Below are 23,444 nucleotides of genomic sequence, written 5' to 3' on the forward strand. Positions count from 1 at the left end.
ATGGCTAAGATACCACACTTCTGAAATATAATAGCCTTTTCTTTCTGCAGCCTCCCTCTGCTTTGGGATGGATATTTTCTATTTTCTTTTTTACCAGCCTTTGTTGTAAAAGGGCTATTTTTTAAAAGAAATTCAATTCGAAAAATCAAATAGATTGTTTTTATTATTATTAAAAAGCGCGTTTAATGGAAAGCAGAGGAAACACAACACTCTAAATATGTTTGAAAGAAACAGATGCTGGGGTGAGAGGAGGATGACTTGGAAGAGGAAGGGAATTGGGAGAAGTTTGAATTGCAAATCTTAGCACAGAAACTGTTCTGTTGAGGGCGATGTCCAGTAGAAACAAGAAGTGGCAGAAGCACCATCTTTTGAGACTGCTGAAACCAAAGGTAAAACACTGAAAATCCCAAATATTATTCAGCTTTGTCCACCTCTTACTGCTCTATTCACAGCCTCCCAAGAAGCACGGCCCTTCACCAGCACTGTAGAGCCAGAGATTTTTCTTGTCCCAGGAAGATGCTACATAAGGGGATCAGCAAGAGAGAGCTACAAGGGCACTGCCATCATCTAAGCCAGGTTTTCACCAAGTAGATGAGGGAGCAAGAATGTTTTACTGTGAGATTATGTAAAATTAAACAAGGTTTCTAATTTAATTAATTAAATTAGGAAGTAGGGGAGCTGGCAAGGTTACCTTCTGACTGCATCACCATCATATATAAATACTACCATTGCTATAAGATTGCTTGGCATCAACTGTGGCATCATCCACAGTTACCTGCAGGAAGAATTCAGGACCCACGTGGAAAATAACATTCACTGACTGCAGAACCAACCTGTCTGCAGCTCTGCAGCATAGGAGCATGCACAGATGTTGGTGCTGCGGGAGGCAGAGTGAGCAGGGTGGACTGCTTCTGAGTTTTGGAAGTCGAATGATGGGCGGATTGTCAGGATCAGCATTTCTTCAATTAAAACCTGTGCTCTGTGAGCTCAGGCTTCTGGATTCCATGTCAGCATTGGTTCATCTTCGTCTTCTCTGGGCCTCAGCTATTTGTTAAATGTCAGCCAAAGACTTAGATTGCTCTCGGTGGCCTTAGCTAGCTTTGGTAAAGTACTTTGTCCACAGCCCATATACCCCTTTATTATTATTAACAACAAAAGTAATAAATCTAGTGTAACAAAAACCTGTAAGAGAGATGGATATTTACTGGATCGCAGTTGGGGCACTCCGCTGATTTTGAAGAATGGCATGCACGGGTTTTACACATCGTAAAATATCCTGACTGCAGCTCCTTGGCTCCGAGCAGCTCCACGCTGTAACGCTGCTGCTGCATCCAGACGTGAGCGAGACCCAGTTTGCAGGAGGGATGCAGGAGGGAACTGCAAACTGTTGGTGTCTCAGCGGAGCAGATCACCCCATAAATTGTGGGAGGTGGAAAATTCTTGCTGTCTGGTTACCGCATCTGACTGCAGTCCCAGCAGGAGCTGCAGAAACATTTTGCTGAGCTCCCCAAACACGGCCTTTGCCACTAGGCTGTATGAGAAGAACAGAAACGAGCCATGCTCCTGCTTGCATGAAGACTTTGCTTGTTGACTTTGCATTCGTGAAGGGAGTAAATACTAAGCTATCTATCTTCAGACACCTATCCCTGTTCCTGTGGAGTCGTGACCATTGCACTCCTTTTTTAATGCTGCAGCAGTGAGCCCTATTCATAACAATGGTTGCCCGGAGGGGTGCACAGGCTAAATTGGGTATTGAAAAGTGTTCTAACCTTCAGCACAGCAGGCTAGGGGATGTATTATTAAAGAGGCACCTCCCTTCAGTTGTAATTAGGGAAATTGCCATCTGAGTGATTAATCATCCGATGCAGCAGTGTGTAGTACCTGCAGTTAAGGCGCTTGAATTGGAATGGTTGAACACAGATTTCCTATCATCCAGATTTGCTGAAAACCCACACTTTTAGCACTAGGCAGCACTTCTAGCACTCTGGTAGCACAGTCTGTTTCTAGAAGGTTTTGCACAGAAACGTTCTGTGTTTGACTAGGGTAGGACTGGCCAGTCCATGGCGCCAAGTGAGGCTGAGAACAGCAGGGCAGCTAGTCCATGCTGCTGCCTTTGGGCACACGTGTGGGAGCCTGGGGCTGAAGGTGGCCCATTGCTGCTGTCTGACCAGGCATCTGCTGGGTGACACCAAGGAGCTGTAGTGGGTAACATGAAGAACCACATTAAGTGACAGAATTGTGACGGTGGCCAAAACATTGGATGTGACCGAAGTTAGGCATGGGACCTTCTGTGTTATGGATTTGGCACCAGGACTTCATTGGTGCCCACTGCACTTAGTGGGTGTTGAGGAGCCTGGTCCTCTGTGCATCATGTCTATCAGTGAAGGTTTGAGATTTATTTTTGGAGGCTCATGCCTACAGGCAGCTTTCTGCAGCACTGAAAGCACTGTGCCTTCGTGAGATAAGTGATGTGGGGAGATGTAGAAAGTCACGGTGTTTCCAGTTGTCCTTTCTTCTTTTCATAAGAGCTTTGCAGCAGTTACTCTGTGAATGAACTGCTTGTATGTTATGTTTATAAAAGGAATGCATTGTTAGCAGTATCTTATCTGCGTTTGTTATTTGAATTAGGCTGCATGCTGGGGTATGAGAAATAGAGTCTCTGTGTGGCTTTTCTTATTTCGAAATAAAAGAGACCAAACAGAATTTTGTTTTGCTCTCCCCAAACAAGCAGATGTTCTATCCATTAGCAGCTGGAGAAGCTGCGTGGGGAACTTTCCAAGTGCAGAGGAGCCTGCGTTAAGCACGTAGCGTCAGTCTGGGTGCCCGTAAAGTCTCACAGGCATTATGCTGGCGGACATTCAGTAAACTTTACAGCTTGCAATGTTGTTGAAGATTTATTTGCTAACTGCTTCTTGTCCAGTGACAATTAAATCTTTCTGTGCCTGGCTCTTCCCTTCATAAAGAGATAGAGCATGAAGGTGGAGCTAGAAGCCTATATGTGTGCATACAGGCTACCCAAAAGGAAAGGACATTTTTCTGTTTTGAGGAGGGTAGCAGCTGGCCCAGGCAGAGGAGAATAAGGTACATCACACATGCAGAGCAGATGTTTCCAGCTCGCTGTGGTTGTGAAAGCTGTGTATATGACACAAGCAGGAAAATAGACTGAGATAGTACAGTGATTACTGCAAAGAAAGAAGAGTGATCTGTGTTAAGGCGTGCCTTTGCATATAGAATCTTAGAATCATAGAATGGCCTGGGTTGAAAAGGACCACAATGATCATCTAGTTTCAACTCCCTGCTATGTGCAGGCTGCCCAGAGCCACATCCAGCCTGGTCTCAAATGCCTCCAGGGATGGGGCATCCATAACCTCCTTGGGCAACCTGTTCCAGTGTGTCACCTGCAACCCAGGTTAGCTTCGAAGAAACCTGAAACCAGAGGTAATAAGACACTGCACCAGCACACAACCCACACACATGGTGTGAGAGTTGGAGGAGGACCCACAGCCACTGCTGCACTGAGCTCCCTGACACGCTCCAGGTTCTACAGCAGTGGGTGCAGATCCATGGCTCGTGATAGGCACCAGGCGCCTCAGGGGAAGCCCCAGAGGGAAGCACACATTGTCCTTTCTGCAGATGAACAATCATTCCTGACACAATAGGGGTTTGCCACACGCCCTGCTTGCAGCTGCAGTTTCTGCTTCCATCTCCCACGCACCATCCTCTCCCTACCCAACAGCTCACTCACTGTTTGCCTTGCTTTGCCCTGATAGAATGCAGCTGGCTGCCAATCTGTCCACAGCCTTCTAGCCTTTCCATAAACTGCTAGTTGTCTTACCCTGGTTCTTCCTACTGAAATCCTGCAGGATGTGCGCTGCAGCTCCTTTCAGCTTGGGTACAATTCCCTTTTCTCAAGACATTTCCCATCAATGTGCCTCTTGTGTCCATTGCCAACAGCCTCTGCGCAGGCCAGCTCTGGATGGATCTGTTTGCTCAGCGCGTTATCTCTGATGCAATCCTTTCCTCCTATGGAAAGTGACAAAAATTGCTTACATTAAAGCAATGACAGTAGGCCGTGAAAGGATAAAGCTGCCTTTCTACTTTGAGCTGTATTTGCAGTAAGACTACCAGAACTGTGGTGTTCTCTTGTGCTTACTGACATAGGAAAGAATGTGTGATTGGGGATTTTATGCTACTTTACAGCCTGACACCGTTCCCATGAACTATACAGAGAATTGCTCTTGTTTTTTTAGCACCTTCCTCCCACTTTTCTGTGGGTCGGGAACAGTGAGAACAGAGCACTCCCTTGAGCATGGAATTTAAAACTCCATAATCTGAGAGCAGAGACTTCTCAGCACTGGCAAATCGTCACCTTGGCAGGTCCGAGATGCAGCCCTTTGGATGCTCTGCTGTCCCTTTTGGTTAGGAGGGAGCACAGCTGTGGAGAAACAAAACATGTGAGTCACAACGGGAGGGCTGAAGAGCTGCGCTCTCCCTTCCTCCAGCTAAGCCTGGTCTAAACATTCGGAGTTTGCTTTCAGGAGGACAAAAGCTTTCAGACGCAGCACTCCACCAGTTTTGCAGGTGGAGTACTCCATTCTTTTGTCCAAGCTGCCATCGGAGGATCTTCTCTTGGCAGCAAGCAGCCTGACTGTACAGCTCTTAAACTGGTCTTTTTGCATCCTGGTTTATGATTTGCTATTATAAATGCTATAAATCAGGGAGGTAGCACTGAAAAAGTGATTGGGATTTTATGTGCCTTTTGTTCTCTTGGTTGATCACTCTGTGGTGTTGAAGAAATCGTTTGATCTCTCAGAACCTCTGAGTATTTGCAAAACAGGGGTGGTGCCTACCAGCTGGTTAAATGCAGGGAGGAGATGGAAGGAGAGTTACCATAGTGTTAATCTTCCATGTTTGCTATAATTTGTATAATCCCTTGGTGTGCATGCAAGCCTCCTGTAAAGCTTTTGTCTTTAGAAACTTTCCTGAACACATCAAATGCATGACTTTCTTGTCAGGCAAGGCTTGAGAATTTAATCTCTGACTTTGCATAACAATTACTTATACATACCAGTATCTTCAAAAGCAGCATACTTACCTTTGGTAGAATTAACATTGCTCTTCCCTCCTTTCTTCCTAGCACGCACACAATCGTGCTTCAGCTGATCAGTGCTGCGCCTTGTTAACCTTGTAGAGGAGACAACAAATTGTCATGGCTTTGTTGTTCCCCTACAATAATAATCCTCACAGTAATCCTGAAGCTGTGACTCAGCATGGGCAGCACTTGGATTCCTGAACTATTTCAGCTGTGGTTTTTCAGCATGCAGTCCTTCCTTAGGTTTGCCAAGCAGCCTCGTTGCTTTAGAGAGCTTTTCCACCTTCTGAGACAGAGGGATTTCTCCCCAGATCATGACAAACTCGTTTTGCTTCATGACAACTGTTACAGCTTTACTTGGGTGTGTTTTTGCATGCTGTCATGTGAAGGAGACTGTTGACTGCAAATAGCTCAAAATTCTTGCAGTATGGAAAGAAGAAGTTGCCAGAGACAGAATTTCCATGTCATGGCTGGCTCCCTGGTGTTTTTAAGAGCAAACTAGCCTAGCCACTTGTTTGCAGGTGTTTCAGTGCTGCAGGCTCCTTTGTACAACAGGGTGTCTGCAGGCTATCATTGCAGGCCGGGGGCAAGCTACCATCTAGCAGTAGCAGCCACAGATAGGAGCAGGTAATCCAGAGCTGGGGTTAAACATGCCTGAAACTTTGGGGGGAAGCTCAAAAGTTTTGTTAGAAATTTCATAATTGGCATGAGCAAAAAACTTACTTTGTCCCGTTGTTATTGCTCATGAAAAAATCTCCTATTCCACAGCAAAACAAATGAAGTAGAAGAGTACTGGGAAATGGTAAGTCAGAGATCAGCAATTTCTCAAGGGCCCACATCGTGCCACAACATGCTGTCACTGAGATAATTATCAGTACCTTACATTCTTAATTGTTCCCTTAACCAAAAGAAGCGGAAGCTCCCAACTCCTGGCCCTGCTAACTGCTGTCACCGTTTGCGCCTATGCCATCTTATCTCACTCATAGATATGAAGGGATGAGCTGTCAGATGTTACTGACTGCCTTGTCAGAGTCTACCACAGACAGAGCTCCCTATGAAGTGGTTATCTCTTACTCTGTCTGTTAATAGTGTTGGTTTAATTTAATGTTTTAGATGAGACAGTTTGTATCTGGCAACATTATGCTTCTGAGTCTTCATGGAAACTCAAAGGTCTTCAAGCACTTAGGCTGAGTAAATGATTGGAAAATATTTCTCCGGTATGTGCATGGGACAAGAAAGTGGATTTTAAAAGGTGTTTATTTTTATTAAAGGTTTCTTGTGTTGCCTTTTCTTCAGATTTTCTCAAGCAGACCACGTATGAAGTCGAGGCGTTCTTAGAAGCCATTCAGTTCTTCCGACAGGAGAAGGGCCACTATGGGACATGGGAAATGATAACCGGCAATGAAAAAGAGGTAAACCAATATCTTCCTGATGAGGGGGGCTTTGGCTGCAGCAGCTATGAGAATAGAGGCAGTTGTAAAGCTTCCTGGGGAAAAGTATTTAAAAATGAAATGCTAAAATGCAGGGAAACGCAGGAAATCCTTGCTGTGTGCTGCAGCGGGGTGTGCTCTATCCTTCTGCCTTTTCTGCTCTTCTGCAGATAAGAAATGTATTTTCTTCTGTTGCAATTGCCTTCATAACGAAACAGTTTCCAGTTCCTTGTGGTCCAACGCCTCCCAGCGCCATCCGAGGAGATGAGGCTTTGTGAAGAAGGGCAGCCCTGCGTGTGTTCTGAAGAATCTCTTCAGTTTGCTTTTCCCCATTCTTTGCAAATGGAACTTTAGTCCTGAGCAGACTGGCTGGTAAACCTCCTGCACGTTTGCCAGCCTTCTGAAACACTGCAGAGGAACAATTACACTCGGAATGCCAAAGATTGGTGCACTTCAGAATGATACGCTGAGTTCAGTATCGAGGTCCATATTTGGGCACCTGTGTGAGCAGGTGGAGCACTGATGGTAGCTGAAGTAACTCTGCTGATCCCTCTAGCATCACCCCAAACATATTTTAGTGTGACTGAGACATTGTTTGGGCCCTAGTTTATATGTTTTTTTTCCAAAGCACTCAGCAGCAAACATTTACTTCAGTACCAGCTGCGGGGTGCCTTCCTTGGTGAAGTATGGTTTCCCTTAGGCAAGATGGCAAAATTCTGACAGAGCTTTCAGGACACAGGGTTTTGTTTTGAGAAACCAAATTATGCATTTAGAAAAAGTATACCTTGGAAATGCTGAAAAACGTGAAATGAAAATGAAGAAGAATCTATAAGCAGCGTCCTTCCCAGAACCTCCACATTGGGGGTCAGTTTCTGCTAACATCTGACAAAAAATACCATAATATAAGGAGTTTCATCGTTCCAGTGGAGGGACTGAGAGTCTCTTCTTCCTCCCCCCCACACATTATGGAACTGTTATTGCACTAGTTTCATTTTATGTTTTATTTTGCCTACTGCTTGCCAACTCTTTATTCATAACGCATATAGCTCAAGAGGACCATAATCAGAAGACATCCAGACTAGTTATGCTATTATCCTCTTAGTAATATTTCATTCTGTAAATAGAGTGTGTTCTCATGCCTGTTTCGACCGAGTAGAAGAATTGTTTTAGGCAAATGTCCAAGCTAAGTGAATGGTTTGGAGCAAGCAGGCTACAATTTGTTGCTGTAAAAATTTCTGCAGAATGCCAATAAATACATTTACTGACATTGGTTTATAATGGCAGACTCTCCACAGGGTGTGCTGAAGCAGTCATTAGCTCATGCAGCTCTGCCTAGGTACTGCACCATGGATTTAGCAAAACAATTAGCCAGGAACTCAGCTGAAGAGCTGCCAGAGTGCTGGGGAGTTGCAAAAGAAGTTTCTTTCCCTGATTTTGTTTTTCTTCTTTTTCTTTTTTAATTTTTTATTATTAGCAGAGGATATGTTGAATTGCAGATGGTGTTTCTGTAGGTAAGTGCTGAAAGAGAGGATCAAAACAGCAAAGGTTTTGGCAGTACACGTTACAGGCAACAGAACAGCCACACAATGAGAGCACTACAACACCATGATGTTGTTCCAGCATAACTCCATTGATCAGTACTACATGAATGTAGAATAACTTACTTGTAAATCAAGGGATTAAAAATCCTAACTCCTCCCCCCCCGCCCCATGGTCGTTTTTTCTTTTTTTTTTAATTTTTATGGTGCTCCAGTTTGGGTTATTTGTGAGATTTCTGTTAAGCAACGTATCCATTTAGGACCTCAGTTATTCCAGTGGTTTTGACAGCGGTTTGAGTCAGCGTAGCTGAATCCACAGGGTGCTGCAGCATAATCTGTAAGTGCTTCAGCTGCATGAAACAACACTGGGGTGTTGCAAACCATAGAAACATTGTACTAATATGCATTATATTAGTACGTAGGATATTGGGTATGAAGTTTCTGTAGGGATTGCTTTATGCCCAGGAGACACTTACGTTAAGCAGTGTGGCATCCAGGCAGAGCCCTTCTTACTCCTGCTGTCTAATTTTCTGTCATTTCCCAGTCATGTTCCCAGTGCATCATTGGATTGTTGATAGCAGGAAAGGAGGAGCACATCACCACAAAGGGAGCCTTTCTTGCACTGACAGAGCCTTTTGTTAAGGGTAACAGCTGGAGGAAGCAGTGCTGCTCGCTGACTTCAGTATCAGCTATGGCTAAAACCCACTCGAGAGGCTGTAATGGGAAGTTGAATGTCAGTAAACACTGGCATTGTATGCATGATGAAAATATAACGTTGCACAGTGCTTTTGCATTCTCTGTCAGCTCAGCCAGTGGCTGGATGCATCGGGACAGTGACCCTTTGAGGGACTGTGCTGGGCATCATCAAAGCTAGAAGAGGTGGCTTCAAATATGCATTCATTTAGCGTAACCCTGTTCCAGTATCACTGGAAGAGAAGGAGGACAACACAGTTTGGGAGGCATTATTGACAATGTTGAGCAAACCAGTAATTCCTCAGCCAGATAAAGTGAGGAGTGTACAGAACCTGAAGATATATTTTGTTTGTTTGTTTTTTTATAGAGTTCCTACACCTCTCTTTGATTTACAGGACATCCACCACACCTCAAGGCTTTCAGGATGCTGTGAGCAACCTTATATGTGCTGTACAGTCAGACAAATGAAGAGCCTTGATGAAAGGTTTATCTGCCATTCTGTATAGCATATGCACAGTAGTATTGCCTCTGTCATCATAAGTTAGCAACTGTGCCTCTGTAAGTGTGGGCCAGTACAAATATATGCTGGGGCAAGATCTATGAACAGAAAATTAACACATTCAGAAGAAAAAACAGATTTTCCTCCCTCTTCTGAATTATAAGTAGTGACTGAACGAAACAAGGGACTGAGGTCAAAATCAAGACACTGCGTGTAGAGAAAGTTAAGAATCCAGCATGTCTCCAGCACTGGTAGATGCCTCTATGGGAAACATGTTCAGAGATGAGATCGGCAAGAAATAGAAATAGGGCTGATCCTGTAATGAATTTCTTCCTCTGCAGCCCCAGTGGATCGTCTTGTTGGCCACGATAGGAAAATGCAGGAGGAGAAAAGGTTTTGCAGCTTTCTCAAGTCACAGATACAACTTTCGCAAATGAAAATATGGGGAGGACAAGTTAAACTCTCAAAAAAGATTTGTGCCTGTGACTGCGTATGTATGGCCAGCTTGGTGCATCCATGTGGGATGAGCAGGAAAGGATTTGTGATTCAGACCTAGGTAGAGGAGGTGCAAAACCTGATGGAAGTGCGGGGCAAATAATTTGGGAGAAAGCTTGGTGAGAGAGAGTTTCTGAAACAGGGGATGGGGGTGAAACCAGGAAACTGCCTTGCACTTCTTGATTATTTCTGCATCGAGGAAGGAAGACCTTCCTCTGTGCAAAGGGGAGGCTATCAAGAGACCTGCAGGGCCAGAAATAAGTTAAAAGGGGATCTCTGGAGGTCATCTGGCCAGTCCCCTGCTCAGAATAGTTGTGCCGTTAAACTCAGAAGGTAGCCAAGGCTGGAGATGGCACAACTTCTTCCCATGTCCAGCCTCACGTGCAAAATTTTTCTTAACAATTGCCTCCTTGTTGCTTGTAGCTGTCATCTCCACCCTCTCCCTGAGCACCTTCCAGAAAAGTCTGCGTCTGTCTGCCCAACACCCTCCCATATGTAGCAGTGAACAGATGCAGACAGATGTAGAGTTTGTTGACCACCAAGGTGTCCTCTTTTGCAGATCTGCTTTCCAGTCAGTTGTTACCAGCCTGTACTACGGTTGTTCCATCCCAGATGTTGGACTGTGACTTTGTTTTTGCTGAACGTCGTGAGGTTTCTGTCCACCCTTTTTTTTTTTAGCTTGTCAGGATCCCTCTGAACTGCAGCCTTGCCCACCACCATATTGACTGCTCCCCCACACTGGGAGCATTTGTATTCTGGGCTGATATCTTTTCTTTCCGATTGCAACCAGCTGCAAGCCCAAGTTTCAGCTTAGTTGCTGAGCTCAGAATGAGTGATGCATCTCCTCTGAAACCACTGAGCCCTGCTGCAGGCTGGAAAAGTTAGAAGTTTAATGACTTTTCATTACTCTTTGCTGTATTGAAAAGTCATTAAGCTTCTGTTACTGACAGGGAAAAGTACTCAGTGTCAATTTAGAAAAATGCAGCAGTGAAAAATAGACAATATGCTTAAATTGTCAAAAGCGACTGGGGCAGTGATAACTTTTCCTTAGTTTTTCTACGTGCCAGTACAGACGCTTGAAAGGAGACTTTATATAAAAAAAATTGACAAAATGAAAGTTTTGCTGTATTTATACCAGCGTAGTTGTTTTACTGACAAAAGTAGTTGCTTGAAAAGTTCTTCACAAACTCCAGCAGCTGTTCATTATATCCCTTTTGCCTCAGGATTAGCCAGGAGCTAATGAACCTTTGGATTGTGTTATACTCGTACTTTCTGGGGAACAAAAAAATCAGAGTAGAATTATTAGATCTATCCCAATTTCTGGATTGTATTTCTGTCCCATATTCTGATTTTCCTTTGATCTCTTGTTCTTGTGTGAACTGTGAAATCGGTGCTTACAAGGAACAGTCCTAGAGAACCACACTGGTACCTCCACATGCTGCTTTTTGGCTCAATTAGTGTTCCTGGTAGAAGCATTCTTTGGCTGCTGAGTCTTTTGAACTATTTCTCCTAGATTAATAAGGCATCTGAGAGGGTGTGAGTGGCCCAGAGCAAGGTTAGCTAGGGGAAGCAGCAGTCAGTGTAACAGCTTTTCACATGTTTTTGATCCAGTTGCTCAGTTCATATCAATCATTTTGGCTCCTTTGGTTTACACACCAATTTTATAACAGCATGCAGTACATTTGAGTGGTCATCTTAGTTCAGCGTCTTAGTTCCTCCTTTATCAGTAGTTGCACAGTCTTTCAAAGCTTTTCAGAGAAAAAAATCGTCGTATGAAATTCAGAGAACTTCTCTCAGTCATACCTGATGTGTTAAATATGGTCCTCCTGGCAACCTGGGACAGCTGAGCTGTTGTATGTTTGGGGCCGCCTGTATTTACACATCATTCTCTGATGGGAGTGCTCAGTTTTTAGGTGAAGAACAGTGCGTGAACAGGTCATTTTAATCTCTTAATGTAGATCTTGAGCAACCTTGTGATGGAGGAGCTCCTTCCCAACCTTCAGACAATGATCCTGCCTAAAATGAAAGGAAAGAGGAATGACAGGAAGCGGGCCTGGTTTGGTGTAAGTATGGGTATTTCCAGAGTAGTCAATTCTCATCCTAATTGTCTGTATGTGTCGATTCTGATCTTCACTTACTTGTTTGAATTCAGTTTGTAGAGGAAGCTTATGGCTTAGTCCAGCAGCAGGTTGCAGAAGGACTGAGTACCTTGAAAGAAGAGTGCAGAGATTTTGCAAAAACTCTTGAAGGCACCATTCGCTCCGACATGGATCAGATTCTGAACTCCAAGAACTTCTTAGCTGGAAAAATCAAAGGTTAGTAGGGGAACAAACATGTCGGGGAGCAAGTCTTTAGTGATAATTTCATCGGCTGCTGAAGCACACTTAAACCAGGGGGCTTCTTAACATGATTTTAAAGTACTGTGAAAAAGATGTATAATTTGCTATGAGTATAAGGAGTGCAAAAAGTAGAAAGGTATCACAGGATGTTGCTTGAGTTAGTAAATAAATAGATGATCATTTCGGAGCTGCTTTAATAAAGCTCGGGAAGTTATGTTGGTGTTTACACATAGCAGCCTAGGATGCCAAGGTCAGTTAAATCCTCATAGAGGCAGCATGGCCATGCTTTGTGCAAACCTCTGAGCATTAATCAGTTCTTGCAGCTTCCCTTTCCTCGGCTTTCAGTGCCCCCAGCCTGCTACTTTGATTAGGTGGGACATAAGAAAAGACGTTTCATTGCCACTCACAAAAATTCTTAACTCTCATCTCATCATTGTCACCACCAAAGAGGTGTAACTCCATGGAAACATACAGAGGCATTTAATCCATCGTGAAGCAGATCGGTTCAGATTAGTCTTTTCACTGTGTATTTTAGTGGCTTAAGTTATGTCCATTGTGTGTGTTGTCTTACACTCCAGCCAGTGTTTCTGAGCCTGCCCAGAAGTGCTGCACAGAAAATATCCAGCCCTTCCTCACATCCATTTTAGAGGAGCTCATGGGTCCTGTGAGTTCTGGGTTCACTGAAGTTCGCTCACTTTTTGATAAAGAAGTTAATGAGATCATCCAGAATTTCCAGAAGACAAATGATACCACAAAGCTAAAGGAGGTAAGACAAAATGCAACTGGAGCCCTTCACATGAGCACAAGGATTTTCTATCTAGAACTTGATTAACAGCAGAAGTTGCTTCTCCAGATGGGAGTACATTACTGCTTGGTTTTGTGGTGTAGAAAATCTTACATTCTCTATTAAAAATTGGGTTCGCGTTGCTTTTTTAAAAACACTGTTCTTCCTCCACTGGAATACAGGATGTGGATCAGCTTATGAACCTACCATTCAATTCTGTGAAGATGGAGCCCAGCTATCTGAAAGTGAATCTCCTCCAGGAGCTCCTTCATGACCTCAAGAGTCGCTTCAAGGTGTATCACGTTGACTTTGTGGTTCAGAGGACACAGAACTTCATGCAAGAGGTACTGTAAAAACCAGTTCTTCCTCCTGAGAGAACAGGTTAGATTTGTCCTTGTAAGCTGCTTCAAAGTAATCTTCATAAAGAGCTGTGCAAGAGGCTCAGAATATACATCAGTCAAAGTGCAGATAACTAAACCCAAGAAAAATCACAGCTAGAAGCTCATTCTCATGCTTATTTAGTAGGATTGTGTGAGTATGAGTCTTAAAGTAAGACGCAACAAGTTTGGATGGATCATCTCTTCACATGAACCTTCACATTCTAAATTCTCAGTGTCTCTGCACCCTGGAAAGTTGTGTATATGCTGCTGGGGGTGGCTGATTTCTATTCCCTAGGGTTGTTTTTCAGGAAGGGTCCTAAACATTTTTTACCAAAATAGAATGCCTCCTCCTTCATAGTTTATTTTCTCACCAATATGAAACAAGGTAACTAATGCCAAAAATTGCCAATTGCTTTGATATTTCATGGGTATGGGATTAAGGGACTGTGTCATTTGAGATGAAAAAGGAATGCCTCCTCTTTTTCCTCTCAGATGTGCACTGGTATGGGCTTTACTTTTATTTCTTCTGGATGATTGGCTGGAGATCTATTAAGACCTATCCAGCAGGCTTCTTTCCATTGCTAGAGTGCAGAGCAGGTTTGGCTTTGTTGAATTTGTTGAATCCTGTGATTTTAATGCATAGTTGAGAAACTAAGTAATATAGTTGGTCATCTTGTGAAATGGAGCTGGTCTCGTTATGTTATGTGACGTAGGAATTGTGGACAAGGAAAACAAGTTTTTAACACAGTGCTGGGATAAGATTTTCCCAAAAACAGTCCTTCTAGGTACAGCAATGGTCAGCTGCCAAAGAATTAATTAGAATTAAAATTCTGATTTCGCATCTGAGCCTCTTAGGAGAATTATTTCAAAATGCTGCTCAAACAAAATGCCTTTGAGGAAGTGAAGACCAGAAATAAAGACAAAGAACTAGACAGAAAGTACGTCCCATACAAATCAAGTTATGATTTGGGTTAGTTTTTGGGGGTTTTTTTTGTTTGTTTGCTTGTTTGCTTTTCCTGGAAGAAACATGAGTGAAAATTCACAACAAATAAGTTAAATGAAAGCAGAAGTTATAATGCTGTTACTGCTTCTCTCTCTTTAAGAGGCTATTATTTTTCTCATAAAAATAGTAACTAGTTTCCCTTTGTGTCCATGGGTGTTTATTTTATTAACAAGTAAGGTCAGATGTTTCTCATGGAGTTTTAATATAAAACAAGCATTTGTATTAACTCTAACTTGGAGACATTGGAGGATTCTTCTTTAGCGCACAGCTACAGGTTTGGGAGCCTGGCATCCTCTAGTGGTCAAATCTAGGGAATTGAGGAGTGAAGCACTTAGTGTAAATAAACCGGCTCTAGTGACTTTGTCAGTTTATGATTTGCTTCAAATAAAAATGCAAATAAGAAATGAGTCATTCCTCTGGGAATCAGCTTCCAACTTTACACTGTTTGTGTCTTTTTATTGTACGGGGAGACTTGCAGTGCTCGAGCCTTTACTGTGCTGCCTCTTGATGCACACAGAAATGAAGCAAACTTGCATCTTCTCCACTTCTTCACTGTGTAGAAATACAGTTTGTGTGGTCCAATTCCACATCATCTGTAAAGTTAAAAAATCCCCTTTCAGCATTTGTTACCGCTTATCTGCATGCATGAAAATGTTAATGGTCTAGGAGGAAATAAGTGTCTTATCCCTAAGCATGTACATGCTCATTTATAAACTACAAAACCTCTTCTGTTGTGATGTAAATCAGCTGGTATGTTCATGTGCAATGTGAAGCAAGACCCAACAGTGCTGATGGCTTCCCTGTGGGTGTCCCCATCCTCCCCAGTAAAACTGAATGGAAACACTAAGAAGAAGCACAGGATCTTTAAGTACAATTACCACTTGCAGAATTGTTTTTCTGAAATGTCTTCTCGTAGTACAGTACATGAATCTCTGGATAGCTGTGACAAATACTAGTCCAACAGAACTTGTAAGAAATTATTGCTCTATCTGAGATATTTGTTCCTTTATAAGGAAAGCTACTAATTAATAACTTTTTAAAAAAGAATTATCTATATTATTAATTATTAAGACCAATAGGATCTGATAGCAGTCAATGGGAATCTTCTTATTAGGATAATAAATTTTGTCTGCAGCCTTTAGAGCCACTGGATTGTACTTCTTGTCTTTGTTGCCATCAGTTTGGATGGTGACTAGAGATTAAATCTATGCAAGAAAGCTATTATATCAGATTAAAGATACCAAGGTTTAATTTCCTTTATTTAATGCAATATTTCTGTGCATGTTAACCTTTAGACTACTGAAACAAATTACCAGCAGCAACAAGTTTTTGGACAAAATAACTGAATCTGCTCTTAGTTTGCTGAAATAACAGTTGAGCAGGCTTGCTGGTATTGACCCAGCTTTTAACTTCAGATAGAAGTTGAGGTTGTTTCATTTTCGTATGCTCTTGCAGTAGTGTAAGAAATTCTTTTTGTTTTCCAATTCCAAAACAAGGTGTTGCAATCTAAACTAAACAAGGCTCTTCTTTGCCTTCTACAATCATTTGAAGAGTTTGACAGTATTTATGGATTCTGAGCACTTCATTTTTTTCCCTGCTTCACCCTCTCAGAAATACAACTGAAGTTAACAGTTACATTTAGCAGGCTTCTTCATGCGTGTATAAATTGTACGCTACTGGCCTTTAACACGTCTTTTTTTATTATCATCATTCTTAGCTGATGGAAAACGCAGTTTATACTTTTGAGCAGTTGTTCTCTCCGAGTCGCCAGGCAGACTCAATGAAAGTCGCAACAACCCTTGAAAAAGTCAAGCAGAGAGTGCTGAAGGTAAATGTTACAGCTTTTGTGCAGTAAGACCTCAGGCTGCGCCTTTCAATGAATTTGTCTTTGTATTTTAAAGAAGATAGCTTTTTTCCATCTGGTGGGACATACTGATTTGGTGGTTTTTAGCAAAGCCGCTCATTCTGGGGGTAAAACCTGGCTCTGGGCAGTTGTAAGGCTATCTACGTAGGTGGTGCTTTTAATTACAATTAAATCAGCTGCAGATCTGAGTAAATCATTTTATGTTAGATTTCGTATTAGCCTGCTCCTAGAATTCATTATCCTGAGTGATGAAATACCTGCAGAGAGCAAGCACAGGGCTGTTTCTGCCCCAGGAAGAAAAAATGGAGGGAAAAGATTCCAGAATTTCCCTGATCTTAAAGAATTTTTCCACAAGCTGCAGTAACCTGCATGGGAATCAAGACCCCTGAATGTGCCCATTGGTATCCTTTGGGATTTCCAGTCAGCACTTACAAGAGCCAGTTCCTCCTGTGAGTAATGAATAACATCCAACACGATTGGGCCTGTTTCTCTTTTTATCTGTTTCTAACAGCAATATGATTATGATAGCAGCACTGTCCGGAAGAAGATATTTCAAGAAGCACTGGTGCAGATTACTTTGCCCACAATGCAGAAGACATTGGCTTCAACATGCAAACCAGTAGGTTACATTTCTGTTCTGTTATTTAAAAAAATAAAATAAACAAAACAAGAAAGTAATAGGAGGCTGGGAAAGATTAACACCTTGGCTGTAAGTCCTGAACTGTGTAAAGCTGTTTCCTCTCAAGGAGTTGCCCGTTTGGATGAATGGCATTTAGGTGGTTAAAATGGCATTTACCAGGTTATGATCATAGCAGCAGGGTAGGAGATGTGGAGTAATTTCAGTGTAGAGGGAAACTGCATTTACAGCTTGCTTTCTGAAACATAGGTGCAGATCTTTGCCTATCCCCATTTCGTTTGTTCCCTAAAAAGCTGAAGTCCCCTCTAGATTCCTCTCACTATCTGACAGTTGCAGGGTTAGGTTATGAGCTTGTCCCTGTATTCAGGACTGAGAGGCATCACTGTGACCATACACAGCCTCTGCTCAGCACCTCCTTCAAAACCAAATGCCTGTTTGGGTGACAGAAGCACCTGCAGACAGGCTGTGGACTGATGTTCAGTGATTCTAAATTGAAGTAATTGTGTCAGCAGTCAGGAAACAAATATACAGAGGCTGTCTCTGTTGCCCCTAATGCTGCTGGTAGGTTAGTTAGTACCCTGCAAACAGCTGCCTTGGTTCCATGGAGATGGTATCAGTGTTCCTGCATGAGGAGCCAGCTAGAATACTGCTCACCTGGGCTTAAATTAAATAGCCTTTATCCTTCTTGCATCTCTTCTTGTGTGCTCATTGTAGCAGATGGAAGATGACTGCCCTAAGCCATCTCTGCCTCCCCGCCCTTTTGTTTTGCTGATGTTCATCAGTTCCCTGAGCCTGCAAGTTTTCACCCTCACTGTGTTGTTCTTTCCTACTTCTCTAGCTTGTTTCAGTTTAAGAAAAAACAACAAGAGTTAAACCAAGTTATGCTTGTGAATCTTTGAGTACAGATCATTAAAAGTTAGGTCTTTCAAAAGTATATTCACTCTCTTCTGTGTATTGTTCTACCTTCTTTCCTATCCCCAAAACAATAGTATTAACTCTCGGCAGCATCAGCAGGACACGTCTAAGCAAGGAAGCAAAAGCATTTTATCCCCTTGAATACAGAGAGAGTGGAATCCCATCTAGTGTCCTTGCCGTATGGGACGGAGGAGGCAGTGGTGGTGCAAACTTCCCACCAGCCTTCTGAGTTCATGCCTCTGCAGCAGCGAGCAGTCAGCTCCAAAAGCAGGGGTAGGACAGCTGACAGGCCCAGCCAGCAATTCTCTTGGACTAGGAAACGACCAGATGTTAGGCGGTAGGTACCTCTAGTGGGCAGGGCTCACTTCATTTTCTTTTTAGACAACCAAGCTGGTTCCTAGGGACCATGACTCAATTATTGCCTAGATATAGCCTATTACATCTAAACCACTAAGCTCAGTATGGTGCATACCTGCTTTAAAAAACAAAAAACAAAAAAACAAACCCTGTATCTCCCTTGCTCCCTGTGGATTTGCTTCCTTAGACAGTGAGGCATTTCCTCACTGGATCTTTCTTTCAGAACTGTTTATTCTAGTGAAGATGGCAATGATGACAGTGATCTGTCATTCTCAGTGATCTGATGACAATGACAATGATCTGCAGTGTTTGAGAAGTGTACAGTTAATTGTGAAAATACATCATTTGCTCATAGCTGAAAAGAAGCATTGCAGGACATGGTAGATGCAGGTGCCCTATTGAAATAAGATGCTCAGAATCTCTCAAGTAGTTGCATTTTTGTGCTTCTGTTCCTTTCTTGTGTGTCTGCACAGGAGCTGCAGAAATACGAGCAGTTCATTTTCGCGGATTACACCAGCGTGATCCAAGTAGAGAACGTGTATGAAGAGATTTTATATCAGATGCTGCTTGAAGAAACACTGAAAGGTGAGAATACCCTTGAGTGACAATGATAACCTTCTGGCCAGAGGCTGGTAGTTAGCTATTGCTTCTGGGCAGCCCAGAGCCCTAACATGGCAGTTTCAGAGCCAAGTCACAGCTTTCCAAAGACTGGGGATTGCAGTGCTACGGTGCTTGGATTCAGGTCACCGAATGTGTGGCAAGCCCTAAAATCTGAATCCATATAGCAGCATTACTAAGCTTGGGAAACTCAAAATTACGGCATGGCATAAGCATATTTCTAACAAAGTGTGATGACGCCAGCTTTGTCTTGATTCCCTGGGCCAAGGAGAGAAATCATGCTTTTATTTGCAAGGACCTGGTGACATCTAATGGCAGCGGAAATGAATTTCCCCAAATGAAATGTACTGCCAGATGCTGTTTCCAGCACATCACTGTCACCAGTGCAGCATTCCCTGCAGACCTCTTTGCTTGTGTGTATGAAAATGAAGACGTGTGATGGCATATAAAATATGTATGAAATATTTCTATCCGGTCTGCCTATCTACATGCTAGATAAAAGACAAGCTTCTGTATTGTCCACTGCCCCTTTGTGGCACTCCTATTCCAAAATATCAGTCTAATGTTTAATGTAATGAGTACACTTTATTTCATGTATTCAGTGTAACTACTTCTGCATTTAAACATCACCTTTTTGCACCGCAGATCCTGTAGCAGTTTTGCATTATAGCAATGCCAAACTTAGGTCACTATTCAAGTTCCATTATTCAAAACAGAAAATTCTTTCTCTCCTTTCCTAAAAAAATACATGCAAATTGAAAATAAATTGAAAACGAAAACTACTGTTGTCTGTAATATCAAAATGTATGACACTTGAAACTCAGGGAAATGATGTACCTTCTTCAGTGTGCCTCTGTCAGTCTTTCCAACCAGTTTCATATTTCTGTTCTACTTAGTGATAAAAGAAGCCGCCGTTCTAAAGAAGCACAACCTCTTTGAAGATAACTTGAACCTGCCCTGTGAAAGCGTGTCCAGTTTAACTGATCTGAAGACCCCTTCAGGGTCAGCACAAACCACTCCCGCTAAGAAGCCTTCTACCACCAGAATGGAAGCATCAGATACTGAAACCCAAAGTGAGGAGACGCTCATCGTGACTGAAAAGATTTTGTGGGAGAAGGATCATGAGGATAAAAAGCCATCGGACAAAGAGGCGGTCATTTCTGTTAATATGGATGGTAGTCAGGCAAGCAAAAGTGAAGAAGTGGTCGTTACAGACATCAGTGAAAAACAGGAGTCCCTTTCCACTACCCCTACGAAGCAAGAATTAGCAGAGGGAAACACTCCCTTGGAGAATGAAAGCGTGGTGAAAGCAGACTCTGTGGGGGACACTGAGAAAAAGCCTAAGACACAAGAAGAAGCTGTGGAGGAAGAAGTAGCTTATGGGACTGAAAATACACTGAGAGATGTCAGTCCTGAAAAAGAACTTAAGGTACATGAAAAAGCAGTGGAGGAGAAGGTGACTTCTGAAAAAGAAAGCAAAGTGAACGAAGAAGGTGTTCAGATAGAGCCGACTTCCCCACCTTGTAAAACAGCAGAAACAGAGATTTTAGGAAGTGCTGAAATGAAAATCGAGATAGAAAAAGGGGTTACAGAGGAACTGTCACAGAGTGAAAATGAAGCAGGAACTGGATTTGAAAAGGATAGTAAAGAAAAAAGCAAGGACCAAGGAGCAAGTACTGAGATTAGTGTTGCTTCCCAAGATGAACACACAGGGAAAGGAGCATCTGGGGATAATCCTGAGAAAGAAAGTAAGACAGAAGTAATGAACTGTGAACCTCTGGATGGTGTGAATGAGATAAGGAACTTGCTGATGGTAACGGTTGAGTTACCAGCTGATACTCCACCTGAGCAGGTAAAAGAGATTTGTGAAGCTGAGATTGTAAAGTTGCAAGAGTACGAAGGGAACAAGGAGATAAGCGAAACGGCTGCGGCAGAAGTTGAAGAGAGCCAGACGATGGTGAATAAAGATGCAGCAGAATGCACAAAGTTCAAGGAGGACCAGCTGTCTTCATCTAGCCGTGGGACAGATGGTACCAGCATAGGGAATGTGTCCAAGGTGGGCCGCAGTGTGGGACAGGCAGAATGGCTGGTGGAAATCTCAGACACACCTCAAGAGGTAAAGTCAGAAGTTGAGATCAAGCAAAGCGTGTGGTACACAGATGCAGGAGGCTGTGACAGTGACAGATTGCATCCAGAAGAACACGCTGAAAATGCATCTGAAGACAAAAGATTAAGTGGGGAGGAAGGAGGTGTAGGGAACAGTCATGCTGGCCTGGTGGAGGTAGGGACTGAGAGCTTTTCTCATAAGCCTGCTGAAAATCCAGATGCAACACAAGTGCCCATTCTGAATAGAGAAGAGCCAAGAACAGGACTGGTAGATGTGCCATTTCTGTCAGTGGCAGAGCCAGACAAGGCGAGTGCTGTACAGGTCACAGCAGGTGCTGGGCCTGCTGAGAGCGAAGGGAAGCCAGAAGATGAATCGTCTTCGCACGTGGAAATTAAAAGTTCAGAAGTAAATAACGTTTTCACACAAGAAAACAGAGAAGATAGTTCTGTACAGCAAAGCCCTGAAGAGTAAGAAGCATTTTTCAGCCCAGCCCTCTAGGATTTATTTGCTCCAGTAATCCCTCTTTAATCGTGAATACATACTTGAATTTGAGCTAGAGGAAATGGGCTGCACTGTGGTTTTAGCAGCTCTTACAGTTTTGTTACAGATCCCTTCCTGAGTGATGGGTGATAAGTTTCTTCTCAGTTAAAACCCTCTCTGTTTAAAACCAGATCACTGATGGGAAGCCTCATCTTTCACTTCAAATTTGCTGCCTTTTATGATTATAGAAAAGTTTGAAAATGTGGCCACTGAATGCTTCCAAAGCAACTCAGCAACTCATCCCCAACTAGAAATTTTTATTATAACAACATAATACGTGTTTTAGCAGAGGAGTAGCTCATGGTTTTTAAATGCATGGATTTGACAGTACTGTTACAATTCTTAGGCGGTTGGTACATAGGTTACTATTCTGTATTTGCATGCAGTATATGGGAAATAAATAAAACTTTTAGTAGTAAGCAGTACCAGATAGTTAATTTAGTAGGCTGCTCAAAAGCTACACCCAGTGCAGAGGCTGCCAACTGATTACTTAATTATATTGAAGTTTTGACAGGTAGTAAAGACAAGCAAGTGTTCTATCTTTTTTTCTTATTGCTGTATTTAAAATGGGGGAAATATGGGAGCAGGTTTCTCAGTCCCACTCTGCACTTCTGGGTTATTTAGCCTTCCAGAGCACTTTATGGCTATTTTATTTTATTCTATTTTATTTCATGGAAAGGAAAGATGAGGATGTTTACAGTAACTATAACCATTAGGCAGCATCTCTTTGTTTTACCTCTCACCATAAAATTTACTCACTGATATCTAATACAGAATATTAGGAGTCCTGCCATTTACAGTTACTGACTTAACTTAGAGTTACCCAGTTCTGTACGCCTTTTTAGGTGCATACACAACATCTTAAATTGCAATGTTTGTGAAATATCATGATTATTGTGTATAATTTCTAATACAGACATTAACTGAAGCAAAAATCAGCTAAGGGTTATTTACTTGTGCTTAAATTTTGGAGGGCAGAATCACGTTTTGAAAACAGTGATTAAAATTAGAACTTGTTGCTTTTGTAGCCAGCATATTGTCATCCACATCAAATTGTGACCTGTGCACAAAGCTGCTTATAAACATTATTTGCACACACCATTTAAAGAGCGTGCACAAAAAAAAAAAAAGCTTGGAAATGAAAAACAGCAGTTTAACAAAACAGGCTTTAGTGATCAAGACCGCACTTCAGAGGTCAGGCTAGGGCACCTTAAAAATTTAGCTTGAGGTTTCTGACTCTGAATGAGTACAAGACAGGGCAGGACAGCAAGACCAGAAAGTAAACACAGTAAGTAAAATTTGCACCCATGAAGACATGGGAATAAATAGCAAACTGCCAAAGCACGTCGTACTTGCTGGCACTTAACAAGCTGTAAAAAGTCTATCATGTAATGCTATCAAAATCTGCTATAATACTAACAGAGAATGGACACTAGAGGAACAGGCAGACATTACTGCCTATGTGTGTTGAGTAGACTAACAGAGGGGAGTGTCACCAGTGTAAAATAAGCACGATTCCTGCTCCTTGCAGGAGTCATACTGCAGTGTACAAACATCAGTGTCACAGATCCTTTCCTTGCAAAAGTCCTTTGCAGCATTGTTTCCTCTGTATACTTGGTGCAAAATTACTCACTTGCAGACCACTACCAGCTCTTTTTTTTTTTTTTTTTCAAATCATTAGTTATCACACTGCCGGCTTGTTTTCTTTTTTATTTTGTAACAACTCTGTAGTTACTTGTCCTTGGTACTAAACATTAAGTGAAATTCAACACGGTGAGGAGCTCTCGTGTCTTTTGTGTGTGTTTTGCTATATGTTCCGGTGATCACAAAGGGACGAGGCCTCGGGATAAAGGAGCACATTGTGACAGGGCAGAACGCAACCCACACGGTTACACCAGGCCACTGACCAGAGAAACAAACATCACTTAGTAATTTTTACAGCTTTTTGCTCTCACGTGGGAGAAGCCCTTCAAAGGGCTGTGCTGAGCCTGCTGTGGGCACAGTGGGTGCTTGTGGGGGTCCTGCCCACACCAGGCAGGCTCCAGAATGTGATGCGTGGTGCTTGTAACTCTAACACGCTGATTAAAACAATAAAGCACACTCTTCCCTTCCGCTGCGAGGAGGGTGTTGGTTTTGTGTGGGATCCCTTGGTA

The 23,444-nt window shown here is 42.6% G+C and overlaps 1 protein-coding gene across 1 annotated transcript in view; it reads left to right on the top strand.

The window, feature by feature from the left end:
- LOC100550703 (protein Niban 1) overlaps positions 1-23,065 on the top strand; it is a 58,493-nt gene extending 35,428 nt beyond the window's left edge. Inside the window, exons 6-14 of the mRNA XM_010715548.2 lie at positions 6,389-6,504; positions 11,706-11,810; positions 11,900-12,062; positions 12,665-12,852; positions 13,053-13,214; positions 15,971-16,081; positions 16,629-16,736; positions 18,500-18,611; positions 19,541-23,065. Of these exons, the coding sequence (XP_010713850.1) occupies positions 6,389-6,504; positions 11,706-11,810; positions 11,900-12,062; positions 12,665-12,852; positions 13,053-13,214; positions 15,971-16,081; positions 16,629-16,736; positions 18,500-18,611; positions 19,541-21,222 (2,747 nt within the window). The 3' untranslated portion in view covers positions 21,223-23,065. The remainder of the gene's footprint in view (positions 1-6,388; positions 6,505-11,705; positions 11,811-11,899; positions 12,063-12,664; positions 12,853-13,052; positions 13,215-15,970; positions 16,082-16,628; positions 16,737-18,499; positions 18,612-19,540) is intronic.
- Positions 23,066-23,444: the final 379 nt, after the last annotated feature.

This window comes from Meleagris gallopavo, chromosome 10 (assembly GCF_000146605.3).
Source record: "Meleagris gallopavo isolate NT-WF06-2002-E0010 breed Aviagen turkey brand Nicholas breeding stock chromosome 10, Turkey_5.1, whole genome shotgun sequence".
In the NCBI taxonomy this organism is placed as follows: domain Eukaryota; kingdom Metazoa; phylum Chordata; class Aves; order Galliformes; family Phasianidae; genus Meleagris; species Meleagris gallopavo.